Source organism: Rhipicephalus microplus, chromosome 1 (genome assembly GCF_043290135.1).
Source record: "Rhipicephalus microplus isolate Deutch F79 chromosome 1, USDA_Rmic, whole genome shotgun sequence".
NCBI lineage: Eukaryota > Metazoa > Arthropoda > Arachnida > Ixodida > Ixodidae > Rhipicephalus > Rhipicephalus microplus.
In genome coordinates, this window is record NC_134700.1 from 200,841,544 (window position 1) to 200,862,261 (window position 20,718).

Sequence of the window (20,718 nt, forward strand, 5' to 3'; positions counted from 1 at the left end):
TTTGCCATCATTCCGATAGGTCGTCACACGTGCTCCTCTATCTTTCACCGTCTTCACGAGACGATCTTCTACCGTCCTCACGAGACGATCACTACCGTCCTCACGAGACGATCTTCCGCCGTGTTCACGGGACGCGGATTGTTGCGCTGACGGTCACGATGGGCATTTCGAAGTTCAAGACTCGGCACGCGTTCGGTTCAAGAAAGCGTCAGCTGAAGCTCGTACGCATGGCGAAGCTCACCTGCACGCCCACGCGCGGCGACAGTTGCACCGATGCTTCCGCTTCATCTTTTCAAGACGATTGCGTCGACGCTTCTAGCGACGAGACTTCTACACCATCGGCACAAGGATCCGTCGTGACGAGTGAGGCTGGTGTTTCGGGCTCAAGTGCGCCTGGTGTGTCGCGCTCGCCAACCGCATTGATTCCGGCCCCGAACAGTGAGACCGCGTCGTCGACTGTGCACTTCCAAACACGTTTTCGGACGTGCGAGGAGTTGGCGACGGCGGAGAGAGAACGTGCTGCTGTGCAACGAAAGCTTGGCGCTATGCCAGCGACCGAGAGGAAGTTTCAAGCGATGATGCCTGAACCCGAAGCTGCCACCGCTACGACCGAAGGCGAGAGATATTTCCTCGTGCAAGGGGATGCCCTTAGCGACATGCTGTCCAAGACCCCGTGCCCGCGCTGCTTCGCGACCGGGATGAAAGTTCAAGGAGGCAACCAGCTTGGACTTGCCACGAAGCTTGAGCTGGTATGTCCACATTGTGGAATAGTTTCAAGTTCGTAGAGCTCTGCTCGTCAGAACGAGTCAAGGGCCTTCGACGTGAATATAAGAGCCATTACGGCCATGAAACAAATAGGGAAGGGACAGACAGCCCTCAACGACTTTTGGGCAACTATGAATGTTTCCCACCGTGGCCTGCACCACAGAACTTTCCAGAGGCACCTGAAGCAATTCAGAGAACCACAGCAACAGACCCTGGATAAATTCTATGAAGAATCGGCTTCTGCTGTGAAAAAGGTGTACAAGGAGATGGCCCCATCTTTCTGCACGGACATTACAGTGAACCATGATGGCACGTGGCATAAGCGGGGACATACATCTCACATTGGAGTTGGTGCAATCATCGAGTAACACACAGGCCTCATCTTGGATGCTGTAGTTTTATCGAATCAGTGTCTCGGCTGCCAGGTAGGACCGAAGCCTGAAGACGAGGGCTATGCAAGCTGGTTGAAGCACCATGTGTGCCAAAAAAACACTGATGCCAAGTCTGGGAGGATGAAGGTTGAAGCAGCTGTAACTCTGTTCTCACGTTCACTGTCCAAGCATAACCTCCGGTATACAACCATTGTATCTGATGGGGACAGCGCCACATTCTCTGCCCTTCAACAAGACAATGTTTATGGGCTAGTCCCTATTGTGAAAGAAGAATGCTTGAACCATGTCCGGAAGAGGATGGGCACAGCCCTACGTAATCTTGTGCAGAAAAGCGAACAGGCTCTGGGAGGGAAGGTCAGATTGACAAAAGCCCTTATTGATAAACTCACAGACTATTATGGCTGGGCACTGCGGAACAATTCAAACAATGTGGCTGCAATGCAGCGTGCAGTGATGGCGTCATATTATCACGTCACCTCAACTGACGAGGATCCTCACCATGACTTGTGCCCGGAAGGTGCAGACTCGTGGTGCTGTCATAATGCCTGCAAGGGGAATGGCGTGCCACCTTCAAAGCACAAATACAATCTTCCGGGCTACGTTGCAGAAGCGCTGCTGCCAGTCTACCAGCGCCTTTCGCAGGCTTCTCTACTGCAACGCTGCCTGGGAGCAAAGACGCAAAATGCATCGGAGTCATTCCATTCTGTTCTATGGTCCTTGATGCCCAAGGAGCAACATGCATCATTGATTGCTGTCGAGACAGCACTGCATGATGCAGTTTTGCGGTATAATGCCGGCTGCTACAGGGCCACCCAAGAGTTGTCGTCATCAGTGGGACTCAGACCTGGCCACCTAACCATTCAACGAGCTGCGGAGAAAGACTCTCTGCGTCTGAGAAAGGCTCAGAAACGGATGAATGAGAAGCAGGAAAAGCGGCAAAGAAAAAGAGAGCCTAAGGACACATCTAGCTACTCTGCAGGGTCATTTTAGACCATAATAAATGTTCGAAACTTTCGAAGTCAATTTTCTCAGAATTACTTTTTTGGCCAGTGAGGCTGCTTAGTCAGGTGATCTCTCTGGAACTGCTGGTCTGATTTCTATCAGGTTTTTTTTTTATTATGCACCTTAATAAATTGCCCAGGGCAAGACAAGCCCGCTTTTTCAATTTATTGTGTCTGTAATTTGTAATAATTAACTAAAACTTCATTGATGAGAGCCAAATTGTGAACACTAAATTCAGTGCTCTGCTAACATTTTTTGGCAAGGAAATTTAAAAAAAGGGCTCTGTCTTGCCCTAAAGCACCTATCCAGGAATCATCATAGTGAATTTCACAGTGCTAGCACATTTTTCAAATTCTCCAGACCCTGACTAAGGGACCCATGTGGACAACCCTGATAAATGGCTGTAACTTGGGAACCAGTGAACATAACTGCATGAAACTTTGTGGTTATTCAAATGGCTTTGCTATTAGTGTACCCTGAAAATTTCATTAAGATATCTCAACAAACAAAAAAGTTGCCCATCGAAGGTAGCCTCCCCCCTTAAGAAGTGCTCGATTTCAGATGCTCTGACGGCACTAAAGATGGGGTGCTGTGGGAGGTCATCTCTGACAAGATAGTTTCGGAATAAAGTGTGTCGGACGACGATGAATAAGTGCGCGAATAAATGTACACATTTGGTTTCTGCTTGGCTCAGGCTACATTAGGATGAAAACTTCTTTCCTTACATTTGCTATCCCTGAAAATACACCTCAGACTATGTGCCGGCCCTGACTATACCCAAGTTTTTACAATATAAGGCCAGAAGCATTTGGGCATAAGTTCTGGCCGCTATAGCTTTTGCTGCCACAAGCAGGCACTTGAAATTTCAGTTTCTCATAATGTTTGCCTTCACATGCTTGCCTGATTGACAACAGCTGCTTTGAAATGGGGGCAGTGAAGTCAAAACAGCTGGTGTCCAGACCCATTGCTTTTCATAGTGCGTGAAACATTGGGTATAGATATAACATGCTTGTGTTCCCGCTTTGTGCAGGTGGTGACTGAGAAGTTACCTGATGACAAGTACTTGGTGCTGTTCATAGACTTTGGCAACAACGAGCAGCTACCAGTGTCATCGCTGCGTCCGCTGCCACCACGATTTGCAGAGGCACCGTTGTTTGCCTTCAGTGTGGTGCCAGAGAATGTGCGACCAGCTGACCCACGACTTGCTTCCCTGCTGGAGCAGGAGCCCTTTGCAGTGGTTCAAGTGAACAAGACTCGATCAGGCGTGCCGATTGTTCGCCTTGAGCGCAAAGATGGCACCTGCCTCAATGACCTCATTCGTGGTGTTCGCCCCAAGGTAACCCATGGCAATCGAAAGCCACCTGGAGTTGTGGAAAATGTTGCAATCATCTATGAAGTTCATAGAACACACTTCTTATTTATAGCTAATTACCAGAGCTCTTAATATCTGTGCTATATATAAACTGTGTTGTACTAAGGCTGTTTTCTTCAAAAAATGTTGCACTGGGAATTTATATGACCCTTGGATCTTCTAAAGTTGAAAATGTCAAAAGGATACTGTCCGAGAACTTATAGTGTTGTTCACCAAATAGATTGGGGGATTTTAGCAAATTTTTCAGACCTCTGGAGAATATATTGACCTTACTGCAACACTTATGCTATCTCCACAGAATGGATGTAAAACTGACAAAAAGTCTGCGCTCTTCCAATTTCTAAAATGTGTTTATTGTGTCGAATGGTGATTGCTAACCAAGTTGCTACCATTTTAGTGTTTATTGTGCCACTACACTCTAGCTTGTAGCCAGCATGACTTTTTCATTTTTCATTTGCTACCACTGCAAGGGATTTCACCGACTGCGTCAAACTGTGACAATAGCTGCCTGCTGCCATCACTGTATTTACTCAAATCTAGGCCGCCCTCGATTGCAAGCCGACCCTAAAAATTCGCAAGCGCCCTCTCCCTCGTCCAAAAAAAAAAGAAAAGAGAGAGAAGCTTATTCCGAATGCAGAACAAATGAAAAAAAAGCTGTTTTATTAGCAGGAAACTCAGCATTTTTATTGTTTAAGTATACATTCTTTTCGTGAATGCCGAACTTGTGCCGCACTTGCACGTTTTAAGTTCTCTGCGTCAAAAACGACGCTGTAGTAGCCCTGCTTGGTTGGTGGTGCCGTCGCTTCAAAGGCACATGTGGCACAGGTGTTTTGCAAGCACGTCGTGTAGGCGCAACTCTTCCAAAACTTTACCAATGTGACTGTACTAAACGATCGCTTTCAAAAACCATCCAGCTCTGCGCTCCCGCTGTCAGACGCGGGAGGAGATGGTGCCAAAGTGCATGGTGATCACTGGTGCTGTAATCATGCGACATGATCCACCCTTGCTGGCATGAAATCTTACTGGCATAACAACCCTTGCTGCATGAATGGTCATTTTCAAATTTCACAGGTGATTTTGGCATAAAATTTAAAATTAGACTTTAGGAATCGACTGTGAGATTTTCGAACAACAGCCTGTACGAAGCAGACAATGCGGTTTGCCTGTGTAGCGATAGGGACCACCATTCCCCCTCTGTGCAACGCTCCCATAGGATGTCGCGAAAATGAACCTCGGACGCCCATGGAAGCCCGAGATCGACACATGGCAAGGCGTCGGGCCACTCGTGTGGTGGAGCTTTTATGTATGCTGCGGCTGCGATCAAACCATGGTATATGAATCGAAGCTGACCCCCACTTTCACACTTTTTTCTTTTTATTTTGCGTCAGCCTAGAATCGAGTAAATATGGTACTATGAAACCGGACTAGTGCCACGCAGCATGTCTATGTGAAGTCATTGTACTTATACGACTGAAAGTTCACTCCAATGTAAGGTGACACCCATAAAAATTACTCGAAAGGGGTAAGAAGAAAGAGAGAGAAGTGGGCACATTTCGTCTGGGACATTTATTTTAAATCATTGCTTGACGGAATATACATGTTTACTTGTCATCGTCAAGCCAGCCCTCTTCATAAATTTTGACCCCCAGGCACTGCCGGCCTTATGTACGGTCTTGGCATTCCTGTTTATAATGTGAAGGTGTGGGTTTCTTTTGAGACAATGTTGTGCGCCATCAGGAGAAACTGACACTAATTTCACTCACGAATGATGCAAGCAACGAAAGGTGTCCAGAATTCTGTCCTGAAAAACCTTAGCACTTGTATGCCAGTTAAGCTTTGGTTACGCTGCAATTGGCCACTGCCGCTCCGTCCATTGAAAAGCTCCTCTAACTTGCTGCCAGCCTCGTCCATGTTTATTCTTCCACCGTACCGAATGCATTACCAATCTCACTGTTGTTTTCAGCAAGCCTCTAGTGATGGCATGCCAGGTTGCAACTCACACGTTAAAGACTAAACAGTGTTAGCTGGCTTGTCGGTAGTGGCCGCGAACTATCAATATTGTGGTTTGGTGCCAAGTCAATGAAACATTTTTCACCTGCAGCATTTAGAAAGGGTGGCTTACATTGTCAGTGAAAGCGAGGGCGTGCATATACATGGTCGCTACTGTTTTTGACACTGCACACACGCTCGAAAAATAGAAAATGTGCCGAAATTTATATTGCCGTTTGACGTATAGTTTCCGCACAGTATGAAACCGCGGTGAAGTCCTCATAAACAAGGAGGTCTGAAAAGTTAGTCGGCATACCATCATGGCGCTTTTTCGTTTTCCCTCCCTGCATTCCTTATGTCAGCATCAAAATCTTCGACGCTATCGGTTCAGTATTTTCACATTTAAGCATGCATTCACTGCATGCCAAAGACCTGACGTAACGACTATTGTTCAACACTAATTTATTCTCTTGGTAGCTCATTCCCCCCCACTCCCGGTTGAAGGGGTCGATTTTTTGTTCGTGAAGCTGCTGCAACTACTGGTATTAGTTGCAGTTTCGATTGTAAGTCGACCTTAAAACTTCGGAGTTCAAACTTAAATAAAAGAAGCTGACCAATAATTGTGTAAATACGGTATGCTTCCACTGTAGCAATGTAGGAATTGGGTGTGAGAGATTGAACAGGTGCACATGGGGGCAAGAACTTTGGCTCGAGGGGTGCAGGCCTGCCGTGGGCAAACTTGGACGCACAAATGAGCTCTCATTCTTGCCCCACACTCGCCAGGGCTTCAAGCATGCCATGTGCGCCGCCACCACTTTGAAATCTGTTGGCAACAGGGCAACTGCTGAAGATGCATGTGGCTCCTCTTCAGGCCAAACGTGACAAAATTCGGGGTTAAATCTCATTGGTTGTTGGCTGCGAAAAGTCACTATATGAAAGGTGCCTCTTGCTGTGCTGCTTTGCTACATAGAGGTCGCAAAAGTATGCTATGATGGAGTAACGGGGGAGAATAGAAAAACTTCGTAATATTGAGGAATTTGTTGTAGGTAGGTTTGTTATAGGCCAGTTTAACTGTACTGCTATATTGTCTATTTTATAGTCATTTTCAATGTTCGCTTTATGTACTGACGTATCGATTATTGTTCAACACTAATTTATTTTCTTGGTAGCTCATCCCCCCCTTCTCCTCCCCCCACCCCTGGTTGAAGGGGCTGTTTTTTTTGTCCTGATGACTTGGTGAAAGCTCTGAATTTCATTTGCAGGAGTGTGCATCACTGGCAGCTGATGGCCTGGCAGACCAAGCAGATCCGCAGAAGGCTCCTGATGAGACCTCATCACCTACATATATAGCAGAGTGTCCAGTTCCAAAGAGCCCGTTTAATGCTGTGGTTTGCTATGTGGAAGGAAACCTTGTGTATGTTCAGCCACTCAACCGCTGCGCAAGCCTACTAAAGATTTCACAAGTACTAGGTGACAAGGCTCGGCGAGACCCTGGTTTTAAGTTCAAAAGCTTGCCTGCTATCAATGAGTGCACACTGGCACTTTATTCAGAGGACGAGCAGTGGTACCGTGCTAGGGTGATTTCAACAGATGAAGCTGCTTGTACGGTATGCCTTTTCTTGTTTTTTGCCTTTTGCAGTGAGCTAATTTATGGCAGTTGCTGCTGCATGTAAATAGCAGAAAAGTGAGGAAATTGTTCTGTATTCTTACATTTAGATCAGGAATGGGCTAATATACTTGAATCTCATAATTTTGCACTCGCAACATAAGCATCTTCACTACTTCTGTTACACGCTCTATGGAAACCCTTGCCGGCACCATAAAGACTGAAAAGGGTCATCCTCACTCGATCAATTTCATTCATGGAGCAACAAAATGAAGCAACTAAGTGCAACTTCCTTGCAACTTCCATTGCTTTGTCTTGCGCTTTTAAGCCATTTGGCCTCCATAGACCATTTTCAAAATTGTAAAGCTAGCTTTCTTGCAATGCATTTAGCCCAATTTACGACAGCTAGTCACTATAAACAGCATGTCCAAGCGCAGTTTGATCGCTCTGCAACACAGGAATCGTCTCTCTTGATATCTTTTAGACAAGCCTCGGGACATGAAACTAGCACCTAGTCTCCACTTGAAAGATGACAGGTGCCACCAGTAGTCAGGTGAATATGCTGCACCAAGTAGTACACTTGCTGACTAAGAAGAGCGTCTATTGCGAAGCAGATTGCCCATGTTATCAATTTCAGTGTGCACACCTCGCTCTTTACTTCGCTAAGGCCAGCCAGGCAGTTAGGGCTCTTTGTTGTGCTGCTCTTCTCTGCAGGTACGGGTTAAGTTTGTTGACTACGGCAACACAGAGAACATGACTGCCAAGTTGCTGCTGCCAATGAAAGAGGAACTTGCCATAGAACCTGCCTGTGCAATGGCTGTACAACTTGAAGGTGTGCCTGTGCTTTCGCCCCGGGCTAATGACTTCCTCCCCAAGGAGCCACTCGTAGTGGAACTGGTCAACAATTCCACGCCACCCCTGGCTCGCCTCACTCATAACGGGAAGTGCATCAACGCTGTCGCTGCTCCCAGGGATGCACCACTGGTCAGTGGCTTCAAACACTTTGTCTTACCTACAAAAGCTTAAAGAAGGGTAATATACTAATGGTAGCTGTTAAGGGGTCAGTATACAGTGGACTCTCGTTAAACGGAACCTGAATGGACGAGGAAAATATATTCCATTTAACAGGAGTTCCATTTATTGAGGGGTGACCAGAGGAGCAGAATACAGGAATGAAATCACTCTTTTGAGGAGCACTTGTTCCATTTAACAAATTTACGTTTAGTAGGAGTCTACTGTAGTAGCATTTACTACTTTGATAAAAAAGCTGTGCTCTGTACCTCACAATTCCTGGCTCTGGTCCTGGTTCTCTGTTGAAAGCTCCCTCAAAATGCTTGCCACTTTTAATAGAGAATCTTTCTTTCAACAGAACGGAGTATGTATTCACTCCTGTGTTGCGTTGTTCTTATGTGATTTGCTTTTATCCCAACTGGAAAAGGCAATAGAAACCTTGTTTGATCAATTGTAAGTGGTATGCATTTTTAGATATGTCGATGACTACGTGTGTGGTGGTTCGCATTTTGAGAAGTCCAGGCGATGTTGATTCAATCTTTAGTAAATCCTGATGTGTTTGAACGATCTGCTCCAAGCCTAAGCTATACTTAAGTGATGCCTGTTAATGATTACCTGCAGTTCCTTGACCTCAGTCTTTTTGTTGGAAAATGCATGTGCTGGAAGAAGGCCCAAAGCAAGAGAATGTGCTCTAGCCCCTCTCCTCTCTTCCACCAGAAAAAAAAAATTTCTGGCTATGGGCCTGGCTGAAATTACCAACCGCACTCAATGAAGGAAATTTTCGAACTATAATTTGGCACATACTAAGGTGGTTAAGTGTGGGATCACCTGCACGGAGGCCTCAAAAAGTTGTTCGAACACCAGCTGGCTGTGACTGATTGAAACACTTGAGTGTGGCTGGTATTTTACCACAAATTGTCACATTGGTGCTATAGTGTCTCCCGTATAGAGGTAAAGCTAAAGTGGCCTGTGGAAGAGGGTGTCCAGACGAAACTGGATAAATAGCTGGTTGTTTTGCATTACTTGCACAACCTGTCGCACAGCCTCAAAAAGACTGCAGCCAAGTTCTATTCTGCACTTGGCGCTAAGTGTAAACAGCTTGTAGCGACAGAGGAAGACGGGACGGCGGCCAGCGTGGTCGTGTCGTTGTCTCGCCCCTTTATTATGAAAGGCGATTGCGGAAGCGGAGCAGCGGCGGCTGCAGCGTCCAAACCGCCAGGCGCGTGAGCACCATCACCTCCAGCTCGCGCCTCGAGCTGTGGCATGAGCTGCACGAGAGGCGCAGCGCGGTGGCTAGAAAAATGATGATGATGAATGGCGATGATGATGATGCTACAAGTTTTTCTGCATTGAAAAAGCTGTCCTGCATGTGCCCAGTTGTGAACAGCCGCAAGTGCAGAGGTCCACAGTGCTTGAAAATATCACTCTACCCAAATTATCTAGTGCAGTACCGGGGATGGTCAATTCTCCCTGTCATGTGGCAAATGTTGCATTGGCCAGACTGGTCATTGCATGAACGACAGATTTAGGAAATGCTGTGCACTGCCCAGGTGAATGTACAGAGTGGCTCTTTTAGCTGAACATTGTAAAATATATCAATGTGTGCCAAATTGTCTCTGCACACGCGTTCTTGCGCGATATAAGGATGAAAAATGCAGTATTGTTCATGAGGTCTTCTGTATTATAAAAGAAAACAACCACTGTGTAAGCACTACCTCTATTGTGCCATTGCAGAAAGAAGCAGGTTATCTTTGTCAAAACTTACATAGTGTGATTTGGCATTTGTTCCCTGTTTTGGCATCTGTAGACGCATGGTGACTACCATATTTACTCGTGCAATGTATGCACTCGCATAATAAATGCACCCCCAACTTCAGTCGTCAAAATTGGGATTTTTTTTTTCCCGCGTAATAAACACACTCACACATTTACCCACTGCAGTTCTGCAAACCGACACCTAGCACCTCCTTGCCCGTTGGATCTCGTCTGTTTTTTATTATTATGCCGACGCCACTCGAGTCTCCCTCTCCCCCCTTCGCCCACCGCCGCACGCTGTATTGTGCGGGGCGCGTTCCCTGTATTGTTTATATATTAGTGCGTCACAGCACGGTTAACGAACGATGCCAGTATAGAGACATTTCAGCTGATAAGCAGGTCTCGAAACTACCCGCACGATTCGACGGTCGCTTCCTTCAAATACGAAACTTTAAGGCCGAACCACATGCACGCGATTTTAGAGTGACGACGACAGTATTTGCTGTCGCCATGGCTGTCGCGAAGGGCCATTTGTCGCTATCATGTCTCTAGTTTCTGGAAAACCAGAAAAAGATTGCTTGTTGCCAGAAAAAAATCGTGACGATTTTCGCAACATGGTAGCACCCCTGATTCTCGGTTCGGTTGCAATTTGCTCTTCATACGTGTTATCCACGTGTACTTTAAGGAACGTAAGTTACAGGCTACCTTTTCTACAGTAGCTTCCTATGTGGACAGCGTGGCGGCAGCTGTATTTTGTCGTTTTCTTGTTAATGACAGTTTGTTTTGATTCTCCCATGGTTGCTTGCTGCAATGTCAACGGCATCATCGTGGTCGTTGTGCAAGGTTGCCACGAAGTTTGCAAAGCGCGTCGTAGCGCACGCTTTTGGGCGCCCCTCAAGATCACAGCAGATAACACTGTTGCGGTTAAACAATTACTTAAAAAGAAAGCCACAAAATGCTTTTAAGGGGTGCGCCCGTGGTGCAGGGACAGCTTGCAGATGATAGAGCCTTCAACCACCGAGAATGGGTGAAGGGCAACAATGGAGCTGTTTTCAGACAGTATATACATCTGTCAATTGCTAAAGGCTAAGCGTCTTTTTTTTTTTTTTTGCATTGACACATTTTTTTGCCCATTCCCAAAATGTTCTCATCAAATTGGCTCCGCATAATGAACGCACCCCCAACTTTGCTCGCATTTTTCAAGAAAAAAAATTTTGTTCATTACACGAGCAAATACGGTTTATAAAAGACTGTTCCATCTGTGGAATAAATTTAGCTGAACTTCCGCCCACCTTTTTTTTGTCCTTTTTCTTTTTGTGTTCACACTTTTTTTTTGTATTTCGCCCAAGCATTAGAAAGGCATCAGAGTTCACTTTGAGTTTGCACTTTTTTTTGTATTTCGCCCAAGCATTAGAAAGGCATCAGAGTTCAGCTGCTGGGATTATTAGGCTTGCAGCTGTTAAAAAAAAAGTTTTCTCTTTATCTTTCGTTCGAAATACTTCGGTTTAGAAAACTTTAGTGCAGTTGTCAAAAGCAATTTGTATTGCTTTTGTATTATTTTCAAAGCATGGCACTGACTTTTGCTTGTGTGACCTCAGCAGTCACTGCATTTACTTCGCAGACATTGTCACGCACCATGGATTAATGCTGTACTGCCTCCTCAAAGCACCGCATTTGTGCCCAATAGTTAGAGACTTGGTAGTTTGCGATTAGGGAACAACGTTTCTGCATCACCTTACATTTTGCAGGAGACTGTCCAGAATGTACGGGGGCATTTGCCATCAGGTTGCACTGAGGCTAATGTTCTGCATTGTGTAGAATGGTAGCCTATGCATTTCTTCTCTGCTGTTGGCAGTGAAACAGTGAAACAGCTATGATAGAAGCTAGCTGCATGTGCCGCCAAGTGGTATGTGCCTGAGAAAAGGGCTATTGGTGAGATTGTAAGCACAGGTCTTACTCTGGACTTGCTTATCACATAGCCCAAGAACAAAAGTTTCTCATACGCAAAGCGGCACTTTTCTGGCTTCAAGGCGAGTCTGGAAGTCTTAATGGCTTGAAGTACAGCTTCAAGGTGCCGAAGATGTTCGTCGAAGCTTGAGGAAAACACGATGACCTCGTCCAAGTAAACGAAACAAGTCTGCCACTTCAATCCTGCCAGCACTGTGTTCATAACGGGTTGAAAAGTTGCATGGGCTGAGCAAAGACCGAAGAATATGACCTTGAACTCGAAAAGGCCGTCTGGTGTTATAAACGCAGTCTTTTCTCGGCCTCTCTCGTCTACTTCGATCTGCCAATAGCCTGTCTTGAGGTCCATCGATGAAAAGTATTTGGCGTTCGAGTCGATCAAGGGCGTCATCTATTTGGGGGAGAGGGTATACATCCTTCTTCGTTATCTTGTTGAGTCAGCAATAGTCAACGCAGAAGCATAGTGTTCCATCCTTTTTCTTCACTAACACCACCGGTGACACTCATGAACTCTTTGAAGGCTGGATATTGTCGTTGCGGAGCATTTTGTTGACTTGTTTCTTTATGGCCTCGCGGTCTCGTGTCCAAACTCTGTACGGACTCTTGACGGAATGGCCTGGCATTTTCTTCTATTACGATTCGATGTATCGGGACAGGTGTCTGTCGAATTCTCGATGACGAGGAAAAGCAGTTCTTGTGTTTCGGGAGCAGGTTCTCGAGCTATTCTTGTTTATGCGTTGGGAGGCTCGGATTAACGTCGAACACTGGTTGAAGGGTTTCAGTCGTAAGAGTAGATTCGGCGGAATCGTTGAGGGCTAAAGCACTGCTGGCTTACAGTATCTCTTCGATGTAGGCAACTGTCGTGCCTTTGCTCACGTCCTTGTACTCGTAACTGAAGTTTGTGAGCATCACTCTTGCGCTACCTCCTCGCCTTGCATATCTGTTGATTCTTGAGTGTCGACGGAAATGCTGGAGCGAGGAGGAATAGTGACTTTCTTCCAACACATTCAGAGTGTGCCTTCCTGACGCAATGCTTTTTTTGTGGGTAGTGTTATCGACTTTGTTCTCAGGTCGATGACCACATCGTGGAGGCTCAAGAAGTCCATTCCATGAATGACATCTCACGAGCAATGCTGCAGTACGATGAAGCTTGCGGGATAAATGCTGCTGTTAATGGTCGCTATAGCTGCGCAGATTCCCGCTGGTGTCACTAGGTGACCTTCGGCTGTGCCGATTTCAGGGCCTACCCAAGCTATCCTGACTTTTTTCAACTTCGCGACGAAAGTCCCACTGATGACGGAATAGTCCGCTCCGGTATCGAGAGCTGTGACGCTATGGCCGTCGATAAGAATGTCGAGGTCGCAAGTTCGTCGCCTGTTGTTGCGGTTGGCTCGCGGCGTCCGATCACGTCTACGATGGTTTGCATTGCTATTTCGACATTGCGTAATCAGGACTTCTTCTGGTCCTGAAGTTTCGGCGTCGGGGCTACGTTGAGGTGATTGAAGTTTCATCGTGGTGGTGTCAGCGGCGGCAGAGGATCTTCGGCAGTTCGTCATGCAGCAACCGCACCTCTATCGGTTGCTGCCCTTAGTTTTCCTGGCTAGGCGACTGGCCCAGACTTAGGCCAGCGTACTGACGACTGCGCGGTGACTTGTAGCGGCCGCGTGAAGGTGAATGAGAAGATTCTCAGGGTGTCCTCTGCGTTCCGGCGAGATAGTCGCGATGTCACGTGGCCAGCTTCCCCGCAGAGAGGCCGGTAATCGGCGGTGCGCCGCATGTCAGTTTTTCTTTGAGCATTGCGCTGGCCGGCGGGTGGACGATATGGCGTCGGTGGTGGCGGCAGTGGTGTCTGGCGACGAAAATGCAGCGGCACGGCCTTTTGATGTGGACGTGAAATGTACCGTCGGGCACCAGCAGCATAGCTCATGGCTTGAGGTTGCGGTTGCAATGTCTCGGGTATACCCATTGATGGCTAGATTTCTTTTCTGACGATGTCTGCGATCGACGAAACTTGAGGCTGGCGTGAGGGGAACATTTGGCGCAGATCATCGGAGCATAGTGGTTGTATCTCTGCATAACCTGGAGCCGAGCGGCGGTTGAACTGTCGTGTGCGCGTTTTCGAGTCTTTTTTCAATAGTTGTCACTCCTGTGAGGAATTCTTGAACGGTCTTCGGTGGGTTTCTCATCAATCCCGCGAGAGCTCCGTTTTGACCCCTCGCATGAGGAAACCAATTTTCTTCTCTTCAGGCATGTCCGGGTCAATGTGACGGAAAAGGCGGGTCATTTCTTCTGCGAAAATGGCAACATTTTTATTTGGTAGCTGAACCCAGGTATCTAGCAAAGCAGCGACGCTCGAACCTTTGCAGGAATGCGCCGCAGAAGACATTCCATGTTTGGAGCGCAGACTCTTGATTTTCCAGCCAGGTCCTTGCGGTGTCTTCTAGGTAGAAGTACATGCGACGGAGCTTTTCTTCAGTGTCCCAGTGGTTGAGGGCGGCGACCTGGTCCTATGTCTCTAGCCAGCTCTCCGGGTCTTCGAACAATGACCCGCGGAAAGTTAATGGTTCCCTGGGTTGATGCATGATGATCGCGAGCTGTGACGCAGCGGTTGTCGTTGTCGCCAGAGGTCATGGCCTTGGTCTTTCGCGCCTTGTCTTGTAGAGGCCTGTACTCCGGTGGTAGATCCTGCTGATGCAGGTGGCTTGTTCGCTGCTCCTAGTTGGCGTCAGTGTATTCTCCGCGACGTGGGCTGGGTTCATGGCTTGACGGGGGCGTCCGGTACATGAACGAAGCTGCACCTCCACCAGATGTCACGGGGTGGTGACGTGGCTGAAAGCAGGAGACTGGATGGTTGGATAATAAACTGTTTATTCGGGCCTAACTTGTGGCCACGTAAAAGGAAAGTTAGATTACAGCAGGGCACTGGCACTGATAGCGGTGAGCAGAGCGTCGGCCGTCGATCAGCTGACAAGCGGCGAAGCGCGTCGGCATTTATACACTTGCCATGGAATGTTCTAGCGTTATCGCTAGCAACGCCCTAGGTTCCAGAATATTCTGTAATGTTCACGAAGTGTGCGTAATTTTAACAAAACTGTCTACTACAGCCTTGAAGCTTTTCGAACATCGTAGGTGCGGTTTGCGCTGAACGTTGTGTAACGGGGTGATAACAAAACTTGAGGAAAGGAACGTGGCAATACTTTCATTTTGAGTGTAACGACTATACTGGTGTTAATTTTTGTTTTTAGCTTAACCTGTGACTGCAGCTCAGTAGCCATGATTGCATTGCAGAGCTCCACTAGATCCTGAGTTCCTTCTTTACCTCTGCGCCTGAACTCTAATACATGTGCAATGCCGAAATTGTCTGCCATGCATTGGATGCATGTTAGGGAATTCCAGTTGGTCCAAATAGGCAGTCGCATAGCCTGAGCACATATAACCCAGAATGTAGTCAAACTTTTTTCAGGTGCATCTTCTGAATGAGAACTTGCTTGACTTCAATCTTATCGGGATACTTCAGGTTGCACAATGTTGCCAGTTGGCATACTTGCATTCAAATGTTTGTTCTCAAGTGCTTTTGTAGGACTGCTTCATATTCGGCTTGTCCAAATTTGATGCCCCAACTGCATACAAATGCTTGGAATTGATGGCCCTCTTTTTTTTTTTAGGTTTCCATGTTCTGTTGTTTCTATGTGGTGTCATCAAGTTGCTATAATGTAGGCAACACTCTCACTTGACTGTGGTTTTGTCTTTTCTCTGCTCTGCCACATAAATGCACGTTACTTGCATTGCGTCTGCTTGCTGAGTCTGCTCAAATCTGGCGAGAGTGTGCTTTGGCTTGTAATTGTAGGATACGAGTGATCAGCCAAATGTATTTGCGTATCAATTTATGTATTTGTCTTGTGCTGGCATGTCTTACGTGTACCTGACTTGCTACCGAATAACAAGAAAAAAGATCCTTAGTCATTCTTTTTTACTTTTCTCTTTCAAGGCACCAAAGAAGGCATTTGCGGAGAGGCCCTTACCTGTCGGACGCACCAAGGCGGTCATTACGTATGTCACCGATCCTGGCAGGTTGATCTATCTGCAGCAGAGCAGCCTGATTCCTGAATTGCAGTCCATGATGCTGGAGATCAACGGCTCAGTTCCAGACACACCTGTGACTTCGCCAGTCCTTGGTGATGCAGTGTGTGCCCGCTATGCTGCTGACGGACTCTGGTACAGAGCAGCAGTGGTTTCCCTACCTCAGGATGACAAGTGCAAGGTGTCGTTTGTGGATTTTGGCAATGATGACTTCGTACCAGTTGGTGACATCAGGCCCCTTGCCGATCAGTTCAAGACTATTCCGCTCATCGCCAACTGTGTTGCACTACAGGGCGTCAAGTCGGTAGGCAAAGAGTGTGCAGAGCACTTGATCAATGCTGAGATTCAGTTTGAAGTTGTGGATACATCAAGCCAACCATGCAAGGTGAAGATTTATTTGGAGGATGAGTGCCTCAACGAACTGATTGAATGAAGCTGAGAAAAGTGCAACTCGGAGGACGTTTTATGTTATTTTGTGCTTTGTAATTAGTCCAACAAAAGCTATCTTTTTCTTTTGCAAAGAGTACAAATAAACTTTTTGAAGCAAGTCAGGTGCATATTTTCTTGCAAAAATAACTCACAAATTGTTCTGTGCTATTTAATAGCACAAACATGAATTTTCTTATACATAGACTATTTCTACAGAAAGCGAAACAATGTGGCCTCTGTTTTCTTCGACATCTTAGAGAGACTTGAAGGCAAATACCAGGTCAATGTGCATTGTCAAAATAACATTTCTATAACCTCGCAGTGGTTGTTTAGTATCATCAGAATGCCCAGTTTAAACAAAATCATATTTTGAAGGCCTCTCATAGTCCTACCACAATACAGATTGTCTATCCCCTGGGCGAGGATGTGCGATGTTGCTTGTCGTACGACATTTGGTGGAGGCTGCTGCTATCCCTGACATCACCCTGGCACTTCGGAACCGAACGCTGTGACCAGTTTTATCAGCCACCATGACCGACGCTGCCAACAACCAGTCTGGTACCGCCGGTGCTATTTCCTGCGGCAGCCATGGTGGCGCCATCGAGCGGTACCGTGACCCTCTTATTTTGGTGGTACCGGTGAGGCTGATGTGGAAGCTTGGCTTTCCACCTATGAGCTCGTCAGTGAAACCACCTGGGATGACCCGGCAAAACTATGTGTTGTCACCTTATACCTTGCTGATGTCGCCATCCTCTGGTTTCATAACCATGAGCGTGAGCTTCCTACTTGGTCCGACTTCAAGACAGCAATTGCAGGAGTTTTCGACAACCATACTTTTAGAAAACTTCGCGTTGAGCAATGCCTACGCCAGCGTGCCATTGCCTACACCAGCGTGCCATTGCCTACGCTGGAGTGCCATTGCCTACGCTAGCGTGCTATTGCCTACGCCAGCGTGCAGCGTGCCAGGGCTACATTGAGGGTGTCATAGATATGTGCTCCAATGTCAACGCCTCCATGAGCGAAGAGGAAAAAGTTAAGCATATCCTCAAAGGCTTCGAGGACAAGGCATTCCACATGCCTCTTGCGCAGAACCCTGTTTCGGTTGCCGCCGTCATCACTCTTTGCCAGGGCACCGACAAGCTGCGCCGACAAAAGATGCTGGAGTGCAGCGCTCTTGCATCCACCCCATCACTCTCGAGCCACACGATTGCCTCTAACTCATCACCCACCACAACGCTGTCTACCGAAATTAAAGATCATTCGTCAGGAGGTGCCACGCCAACTGTCTATGCTGCCTGTTACCGATGAGTCTGTACAGCAACTGATGCCCGAGCGGGTCTCCTTTCTCTTCTTCACTACACTTGCAACATCACCACCCTTCACTGCCTGTCAAAATCATGTTTTGAAGGCCCTGCATAGTCCTGGCACAATCCAGATTGACTATCCCCTGAGCAAAGATGTGCGATGTTGCCGGCATCATTGCCACCCTTTACTGCCTGACAGGTCATATGGTTCGTTGCTGAAAAGGCCAGTATAATGAGAAAGCGAGCTGATCACTACATGGATAAGGGGTTTTCTTTCAACTCTCACTTGGAGTGAATTTTGCAATGAAGCAAGGCACTGCATGTTAGCAAATATATTTAAATGCCACAAAACCTTTCAAAACCCCAATCTTTTCCATGTCGAGAGGCTCAAACATGGCACCCACAACATGCTTCAGACTAGCAGGCCCATGAAGCATAGGCTTTTTAAATAGGTCCCTGTTGCTTGAAGGGTATCTTGACTGGGATGAAAGTTTTTGTGCACCTAAAGAAAAATAGTGTAAAAATAGTGCAGAGGTGAACTTCTGTTTTGCTGTGCACTGCAGAGAAAGAGAGGTGAACTTCGTTAATTTTTGACGGATTGAGTGCAGTGCACTATTTTAATTGTTCATTTAATTATTGAGTGGTCGAGTTCTAGTGACAGAATGATACGGAGAAGCTGCTTTCATAGGTTTAGTACTGTAGAGAAGAGACTGGAACAACTTGAATAAAATAAGGCTTCTAGGTGATTTGGTCGCTTGGCTTACAGACTCCAGTTGTCCCTCCTCCGATGAAATGGTGTGTGTAAAATGTCTCACTGGTGGTGTAAGTTGTTGTACCTTAATTTTAATAGTCGAACCCCTCTATGAGGGACACTGACGTAAGAGACAAATGAGTATAAAAGACACCGGTGCACCTACCGTAAAATACAGGTTGATAAGAAGATGTATATGTGATACCCAGCCTATAAAAGACATCTCGTATAAAAAACAAGAATTGCTGCCCGGAGCGTGCCCCTTATTACAGCTTTCAACTGTACCACAGTGTCTGAAGTGTTGACAGGATAGCGATAAAGAGCTCGTTTTGCAGAAATTCCTGTGTCAGTGTTATTGGGTGTGAGCGAAATATTCTCATCTTTGTGTGACTGAAATATTGAGCATCTTTGCGTGGATCACATATCTACAAAGATGCAAATAAAATAAAAATAATAAACAATTGTGGATCTGAGTGGTGATCGAACACTGGTCGTTTGCGTGGCAAGCGGGTGTTTACCACACAGCCACGCCTCTGGTTGTGAATACAGTGAAAATAACTACCTCTGCTTGGAAATGCTGTGAATGTAACTTTCATGCTTTACAAACTCATACGTCCTTTATATGTGCTTCGCAATACAAACCTGAAGTATTGCTGTAATAATGCATGGTACAAGCACACATTGCCATCGGGCGTCAGAGCATAGGATTATCATAATGGCTTCATAGTTTAAAGCCAGTCACCCACCACAAAAGGCACACATGCTACTGCACCCTTAAGGCCATGTATAGGGTGCATATCAGGGAGGAAATAACTTTGTTAAAGAAAAAAAAGACTGCAAGATGTGGAAGAATCGTCTCCTTTCCCTAGGTGGCGGCCACGAGTCCTTGCGCTCTGGCGGCATCCTCGGCCTGCCGAAGGACTTCGAGTTGCACTTCTGGGTCTGCGCTTAGCAATGTTGGGCTTCAGAAACGGGACGTTGCACTGAGACAGCACTTCTTGTTCAAAAAGAGGAAATATTACACAACTTTGAAAATAAGGTCATGACACTGTGTATATTTCTAGATTTTAGTAAAGCTTTCGATCAGGTAAACCACTCAATTTTATTTGAAAAGAGAGACAAGGTTCTAGAGAAGGCTAAGAAAACAAAACTTACGAGCGGAAGCCTAGGTCTATCACTGGAAGCTTCCAGAAGTGAGGCGAATCGTCCTATCTTTGTAAATGAACACCTTTGTCAGTATCTAAAGAGACTACTTGGTATGGCAATAGCGCGCAAGCGCGAACATGGCTGGAAGTTTGTCTGGATAAAAAACGGTGCCATTTTTGCCCGTCGCGATGAGACTTCATCCATCGTGGCAATGAAACGCGAGAGCGATTTGGACAAGATTACCGCCAGAGGATAAGGATGCGCGCCCCCTGCGCGAATTGTCCTTCGATTGTCCAGATTGTAGAAACATGGATGCTAACTACGTGCTACCTGAGGACATGCGTGGTATCGTATCTGACAACCCAGAGAAGCTTTTTGAGGTTTTCCATCTAAATGTTAGATCCATGCAATGTAAATTTGATGAAATCTACGCCCTTTTAGAATCCTGCAATATTAGTTTCGATGCACTTATGTTCACTGAGACTTGGTACAATGAAAATTCGGATCACCTTGTTTTTCCGTCTTACGATCATTTCTTTCTAAACAGAAAAAATTGTAGGGGTGGTGGAGTTTCTATTCAGGTTGCTATACCAGGTTTTGAAATTCTACCAGAGTTTAGCACTGTTACTTGTGATATCGAAGCCATTTGTATTAAGAAAAATAGCAATGTGTTCGCTGTTCTGTACAGACCACCAAGTGGCAACATCTCGGCGTTCTTGAAGTTTCTCGATTCTTTACTTTCATGTGCCAGTGAAAACAGATGGTTACTAACAATAGGCAGTGATATGAACATTGACATTGCAAAAGGCTTGAGTGCGGCGAATAATTTTTTGCTTGTATTACAAAGCAACGGTTTTCAAAATCTTATATCAACACCTACACGCGTTACTCTTTCATCAGCATCTGTGCTAGATTTGTTCATTACTAACCGAAACACTGATGGCATTCTCTCTGGCATTATCAACAGTGACGTCAGTGATCACCTACCTACATTTTGCATGCTTAACCGTAACAGTTCATTGCAACAAAGAGATTGGCCTCAGCTCGTGTACAGGGATATATCGTCTCAAGCGCTAGAGGTGTTTCGGGATAAGATTTCTAAAACAGATTGGAGGGAAGTATTTCTTCTTGAAGACAGCAATAAGTGTTAT

The 20,718-nt window shown here is 46.3% G+C and overlaps 1 protein-coding gene across 4 annotated transcripts in view; it reads left to right on the forward strand.

The window, feature by feature from the left end:
• LOC119167232 (tudor domain-containing 6-like) overlaps positions 1–16,484 on the forward strand; it is a 94,437-nt gene extending 77,953 nt beyond the window's left edge. For all 4 annotated transcript variants that reach the window (XM_075890316.1, XM_075890319.1, XM_075890322.1 and 1 more), the window contains 4 exons: positions 3,190–3,495; positions 6,783–7,127; positions 7,841–8,110; positions 15,846–16,484. In XM_075890316.1, coding sequence (XP_075746431.1) covers positions 3,190–3,495; positions 6,783–7,127; positions 7,841–8,110; positions 15,846–16,370 — 1,446 coding nt within the window. In that variant the 3' untranslated portion in view covers positions 16,371–16,484. The remainder of the gene's footprint in view (positions 1–3,189; positions 3,496–6,782; positions 7,128–7,840; positions 8,111–15,845) is intronic.
• The last annotated feature ends 4,234 nt before the right edge of the window (positions 16,485–20,718 follow it).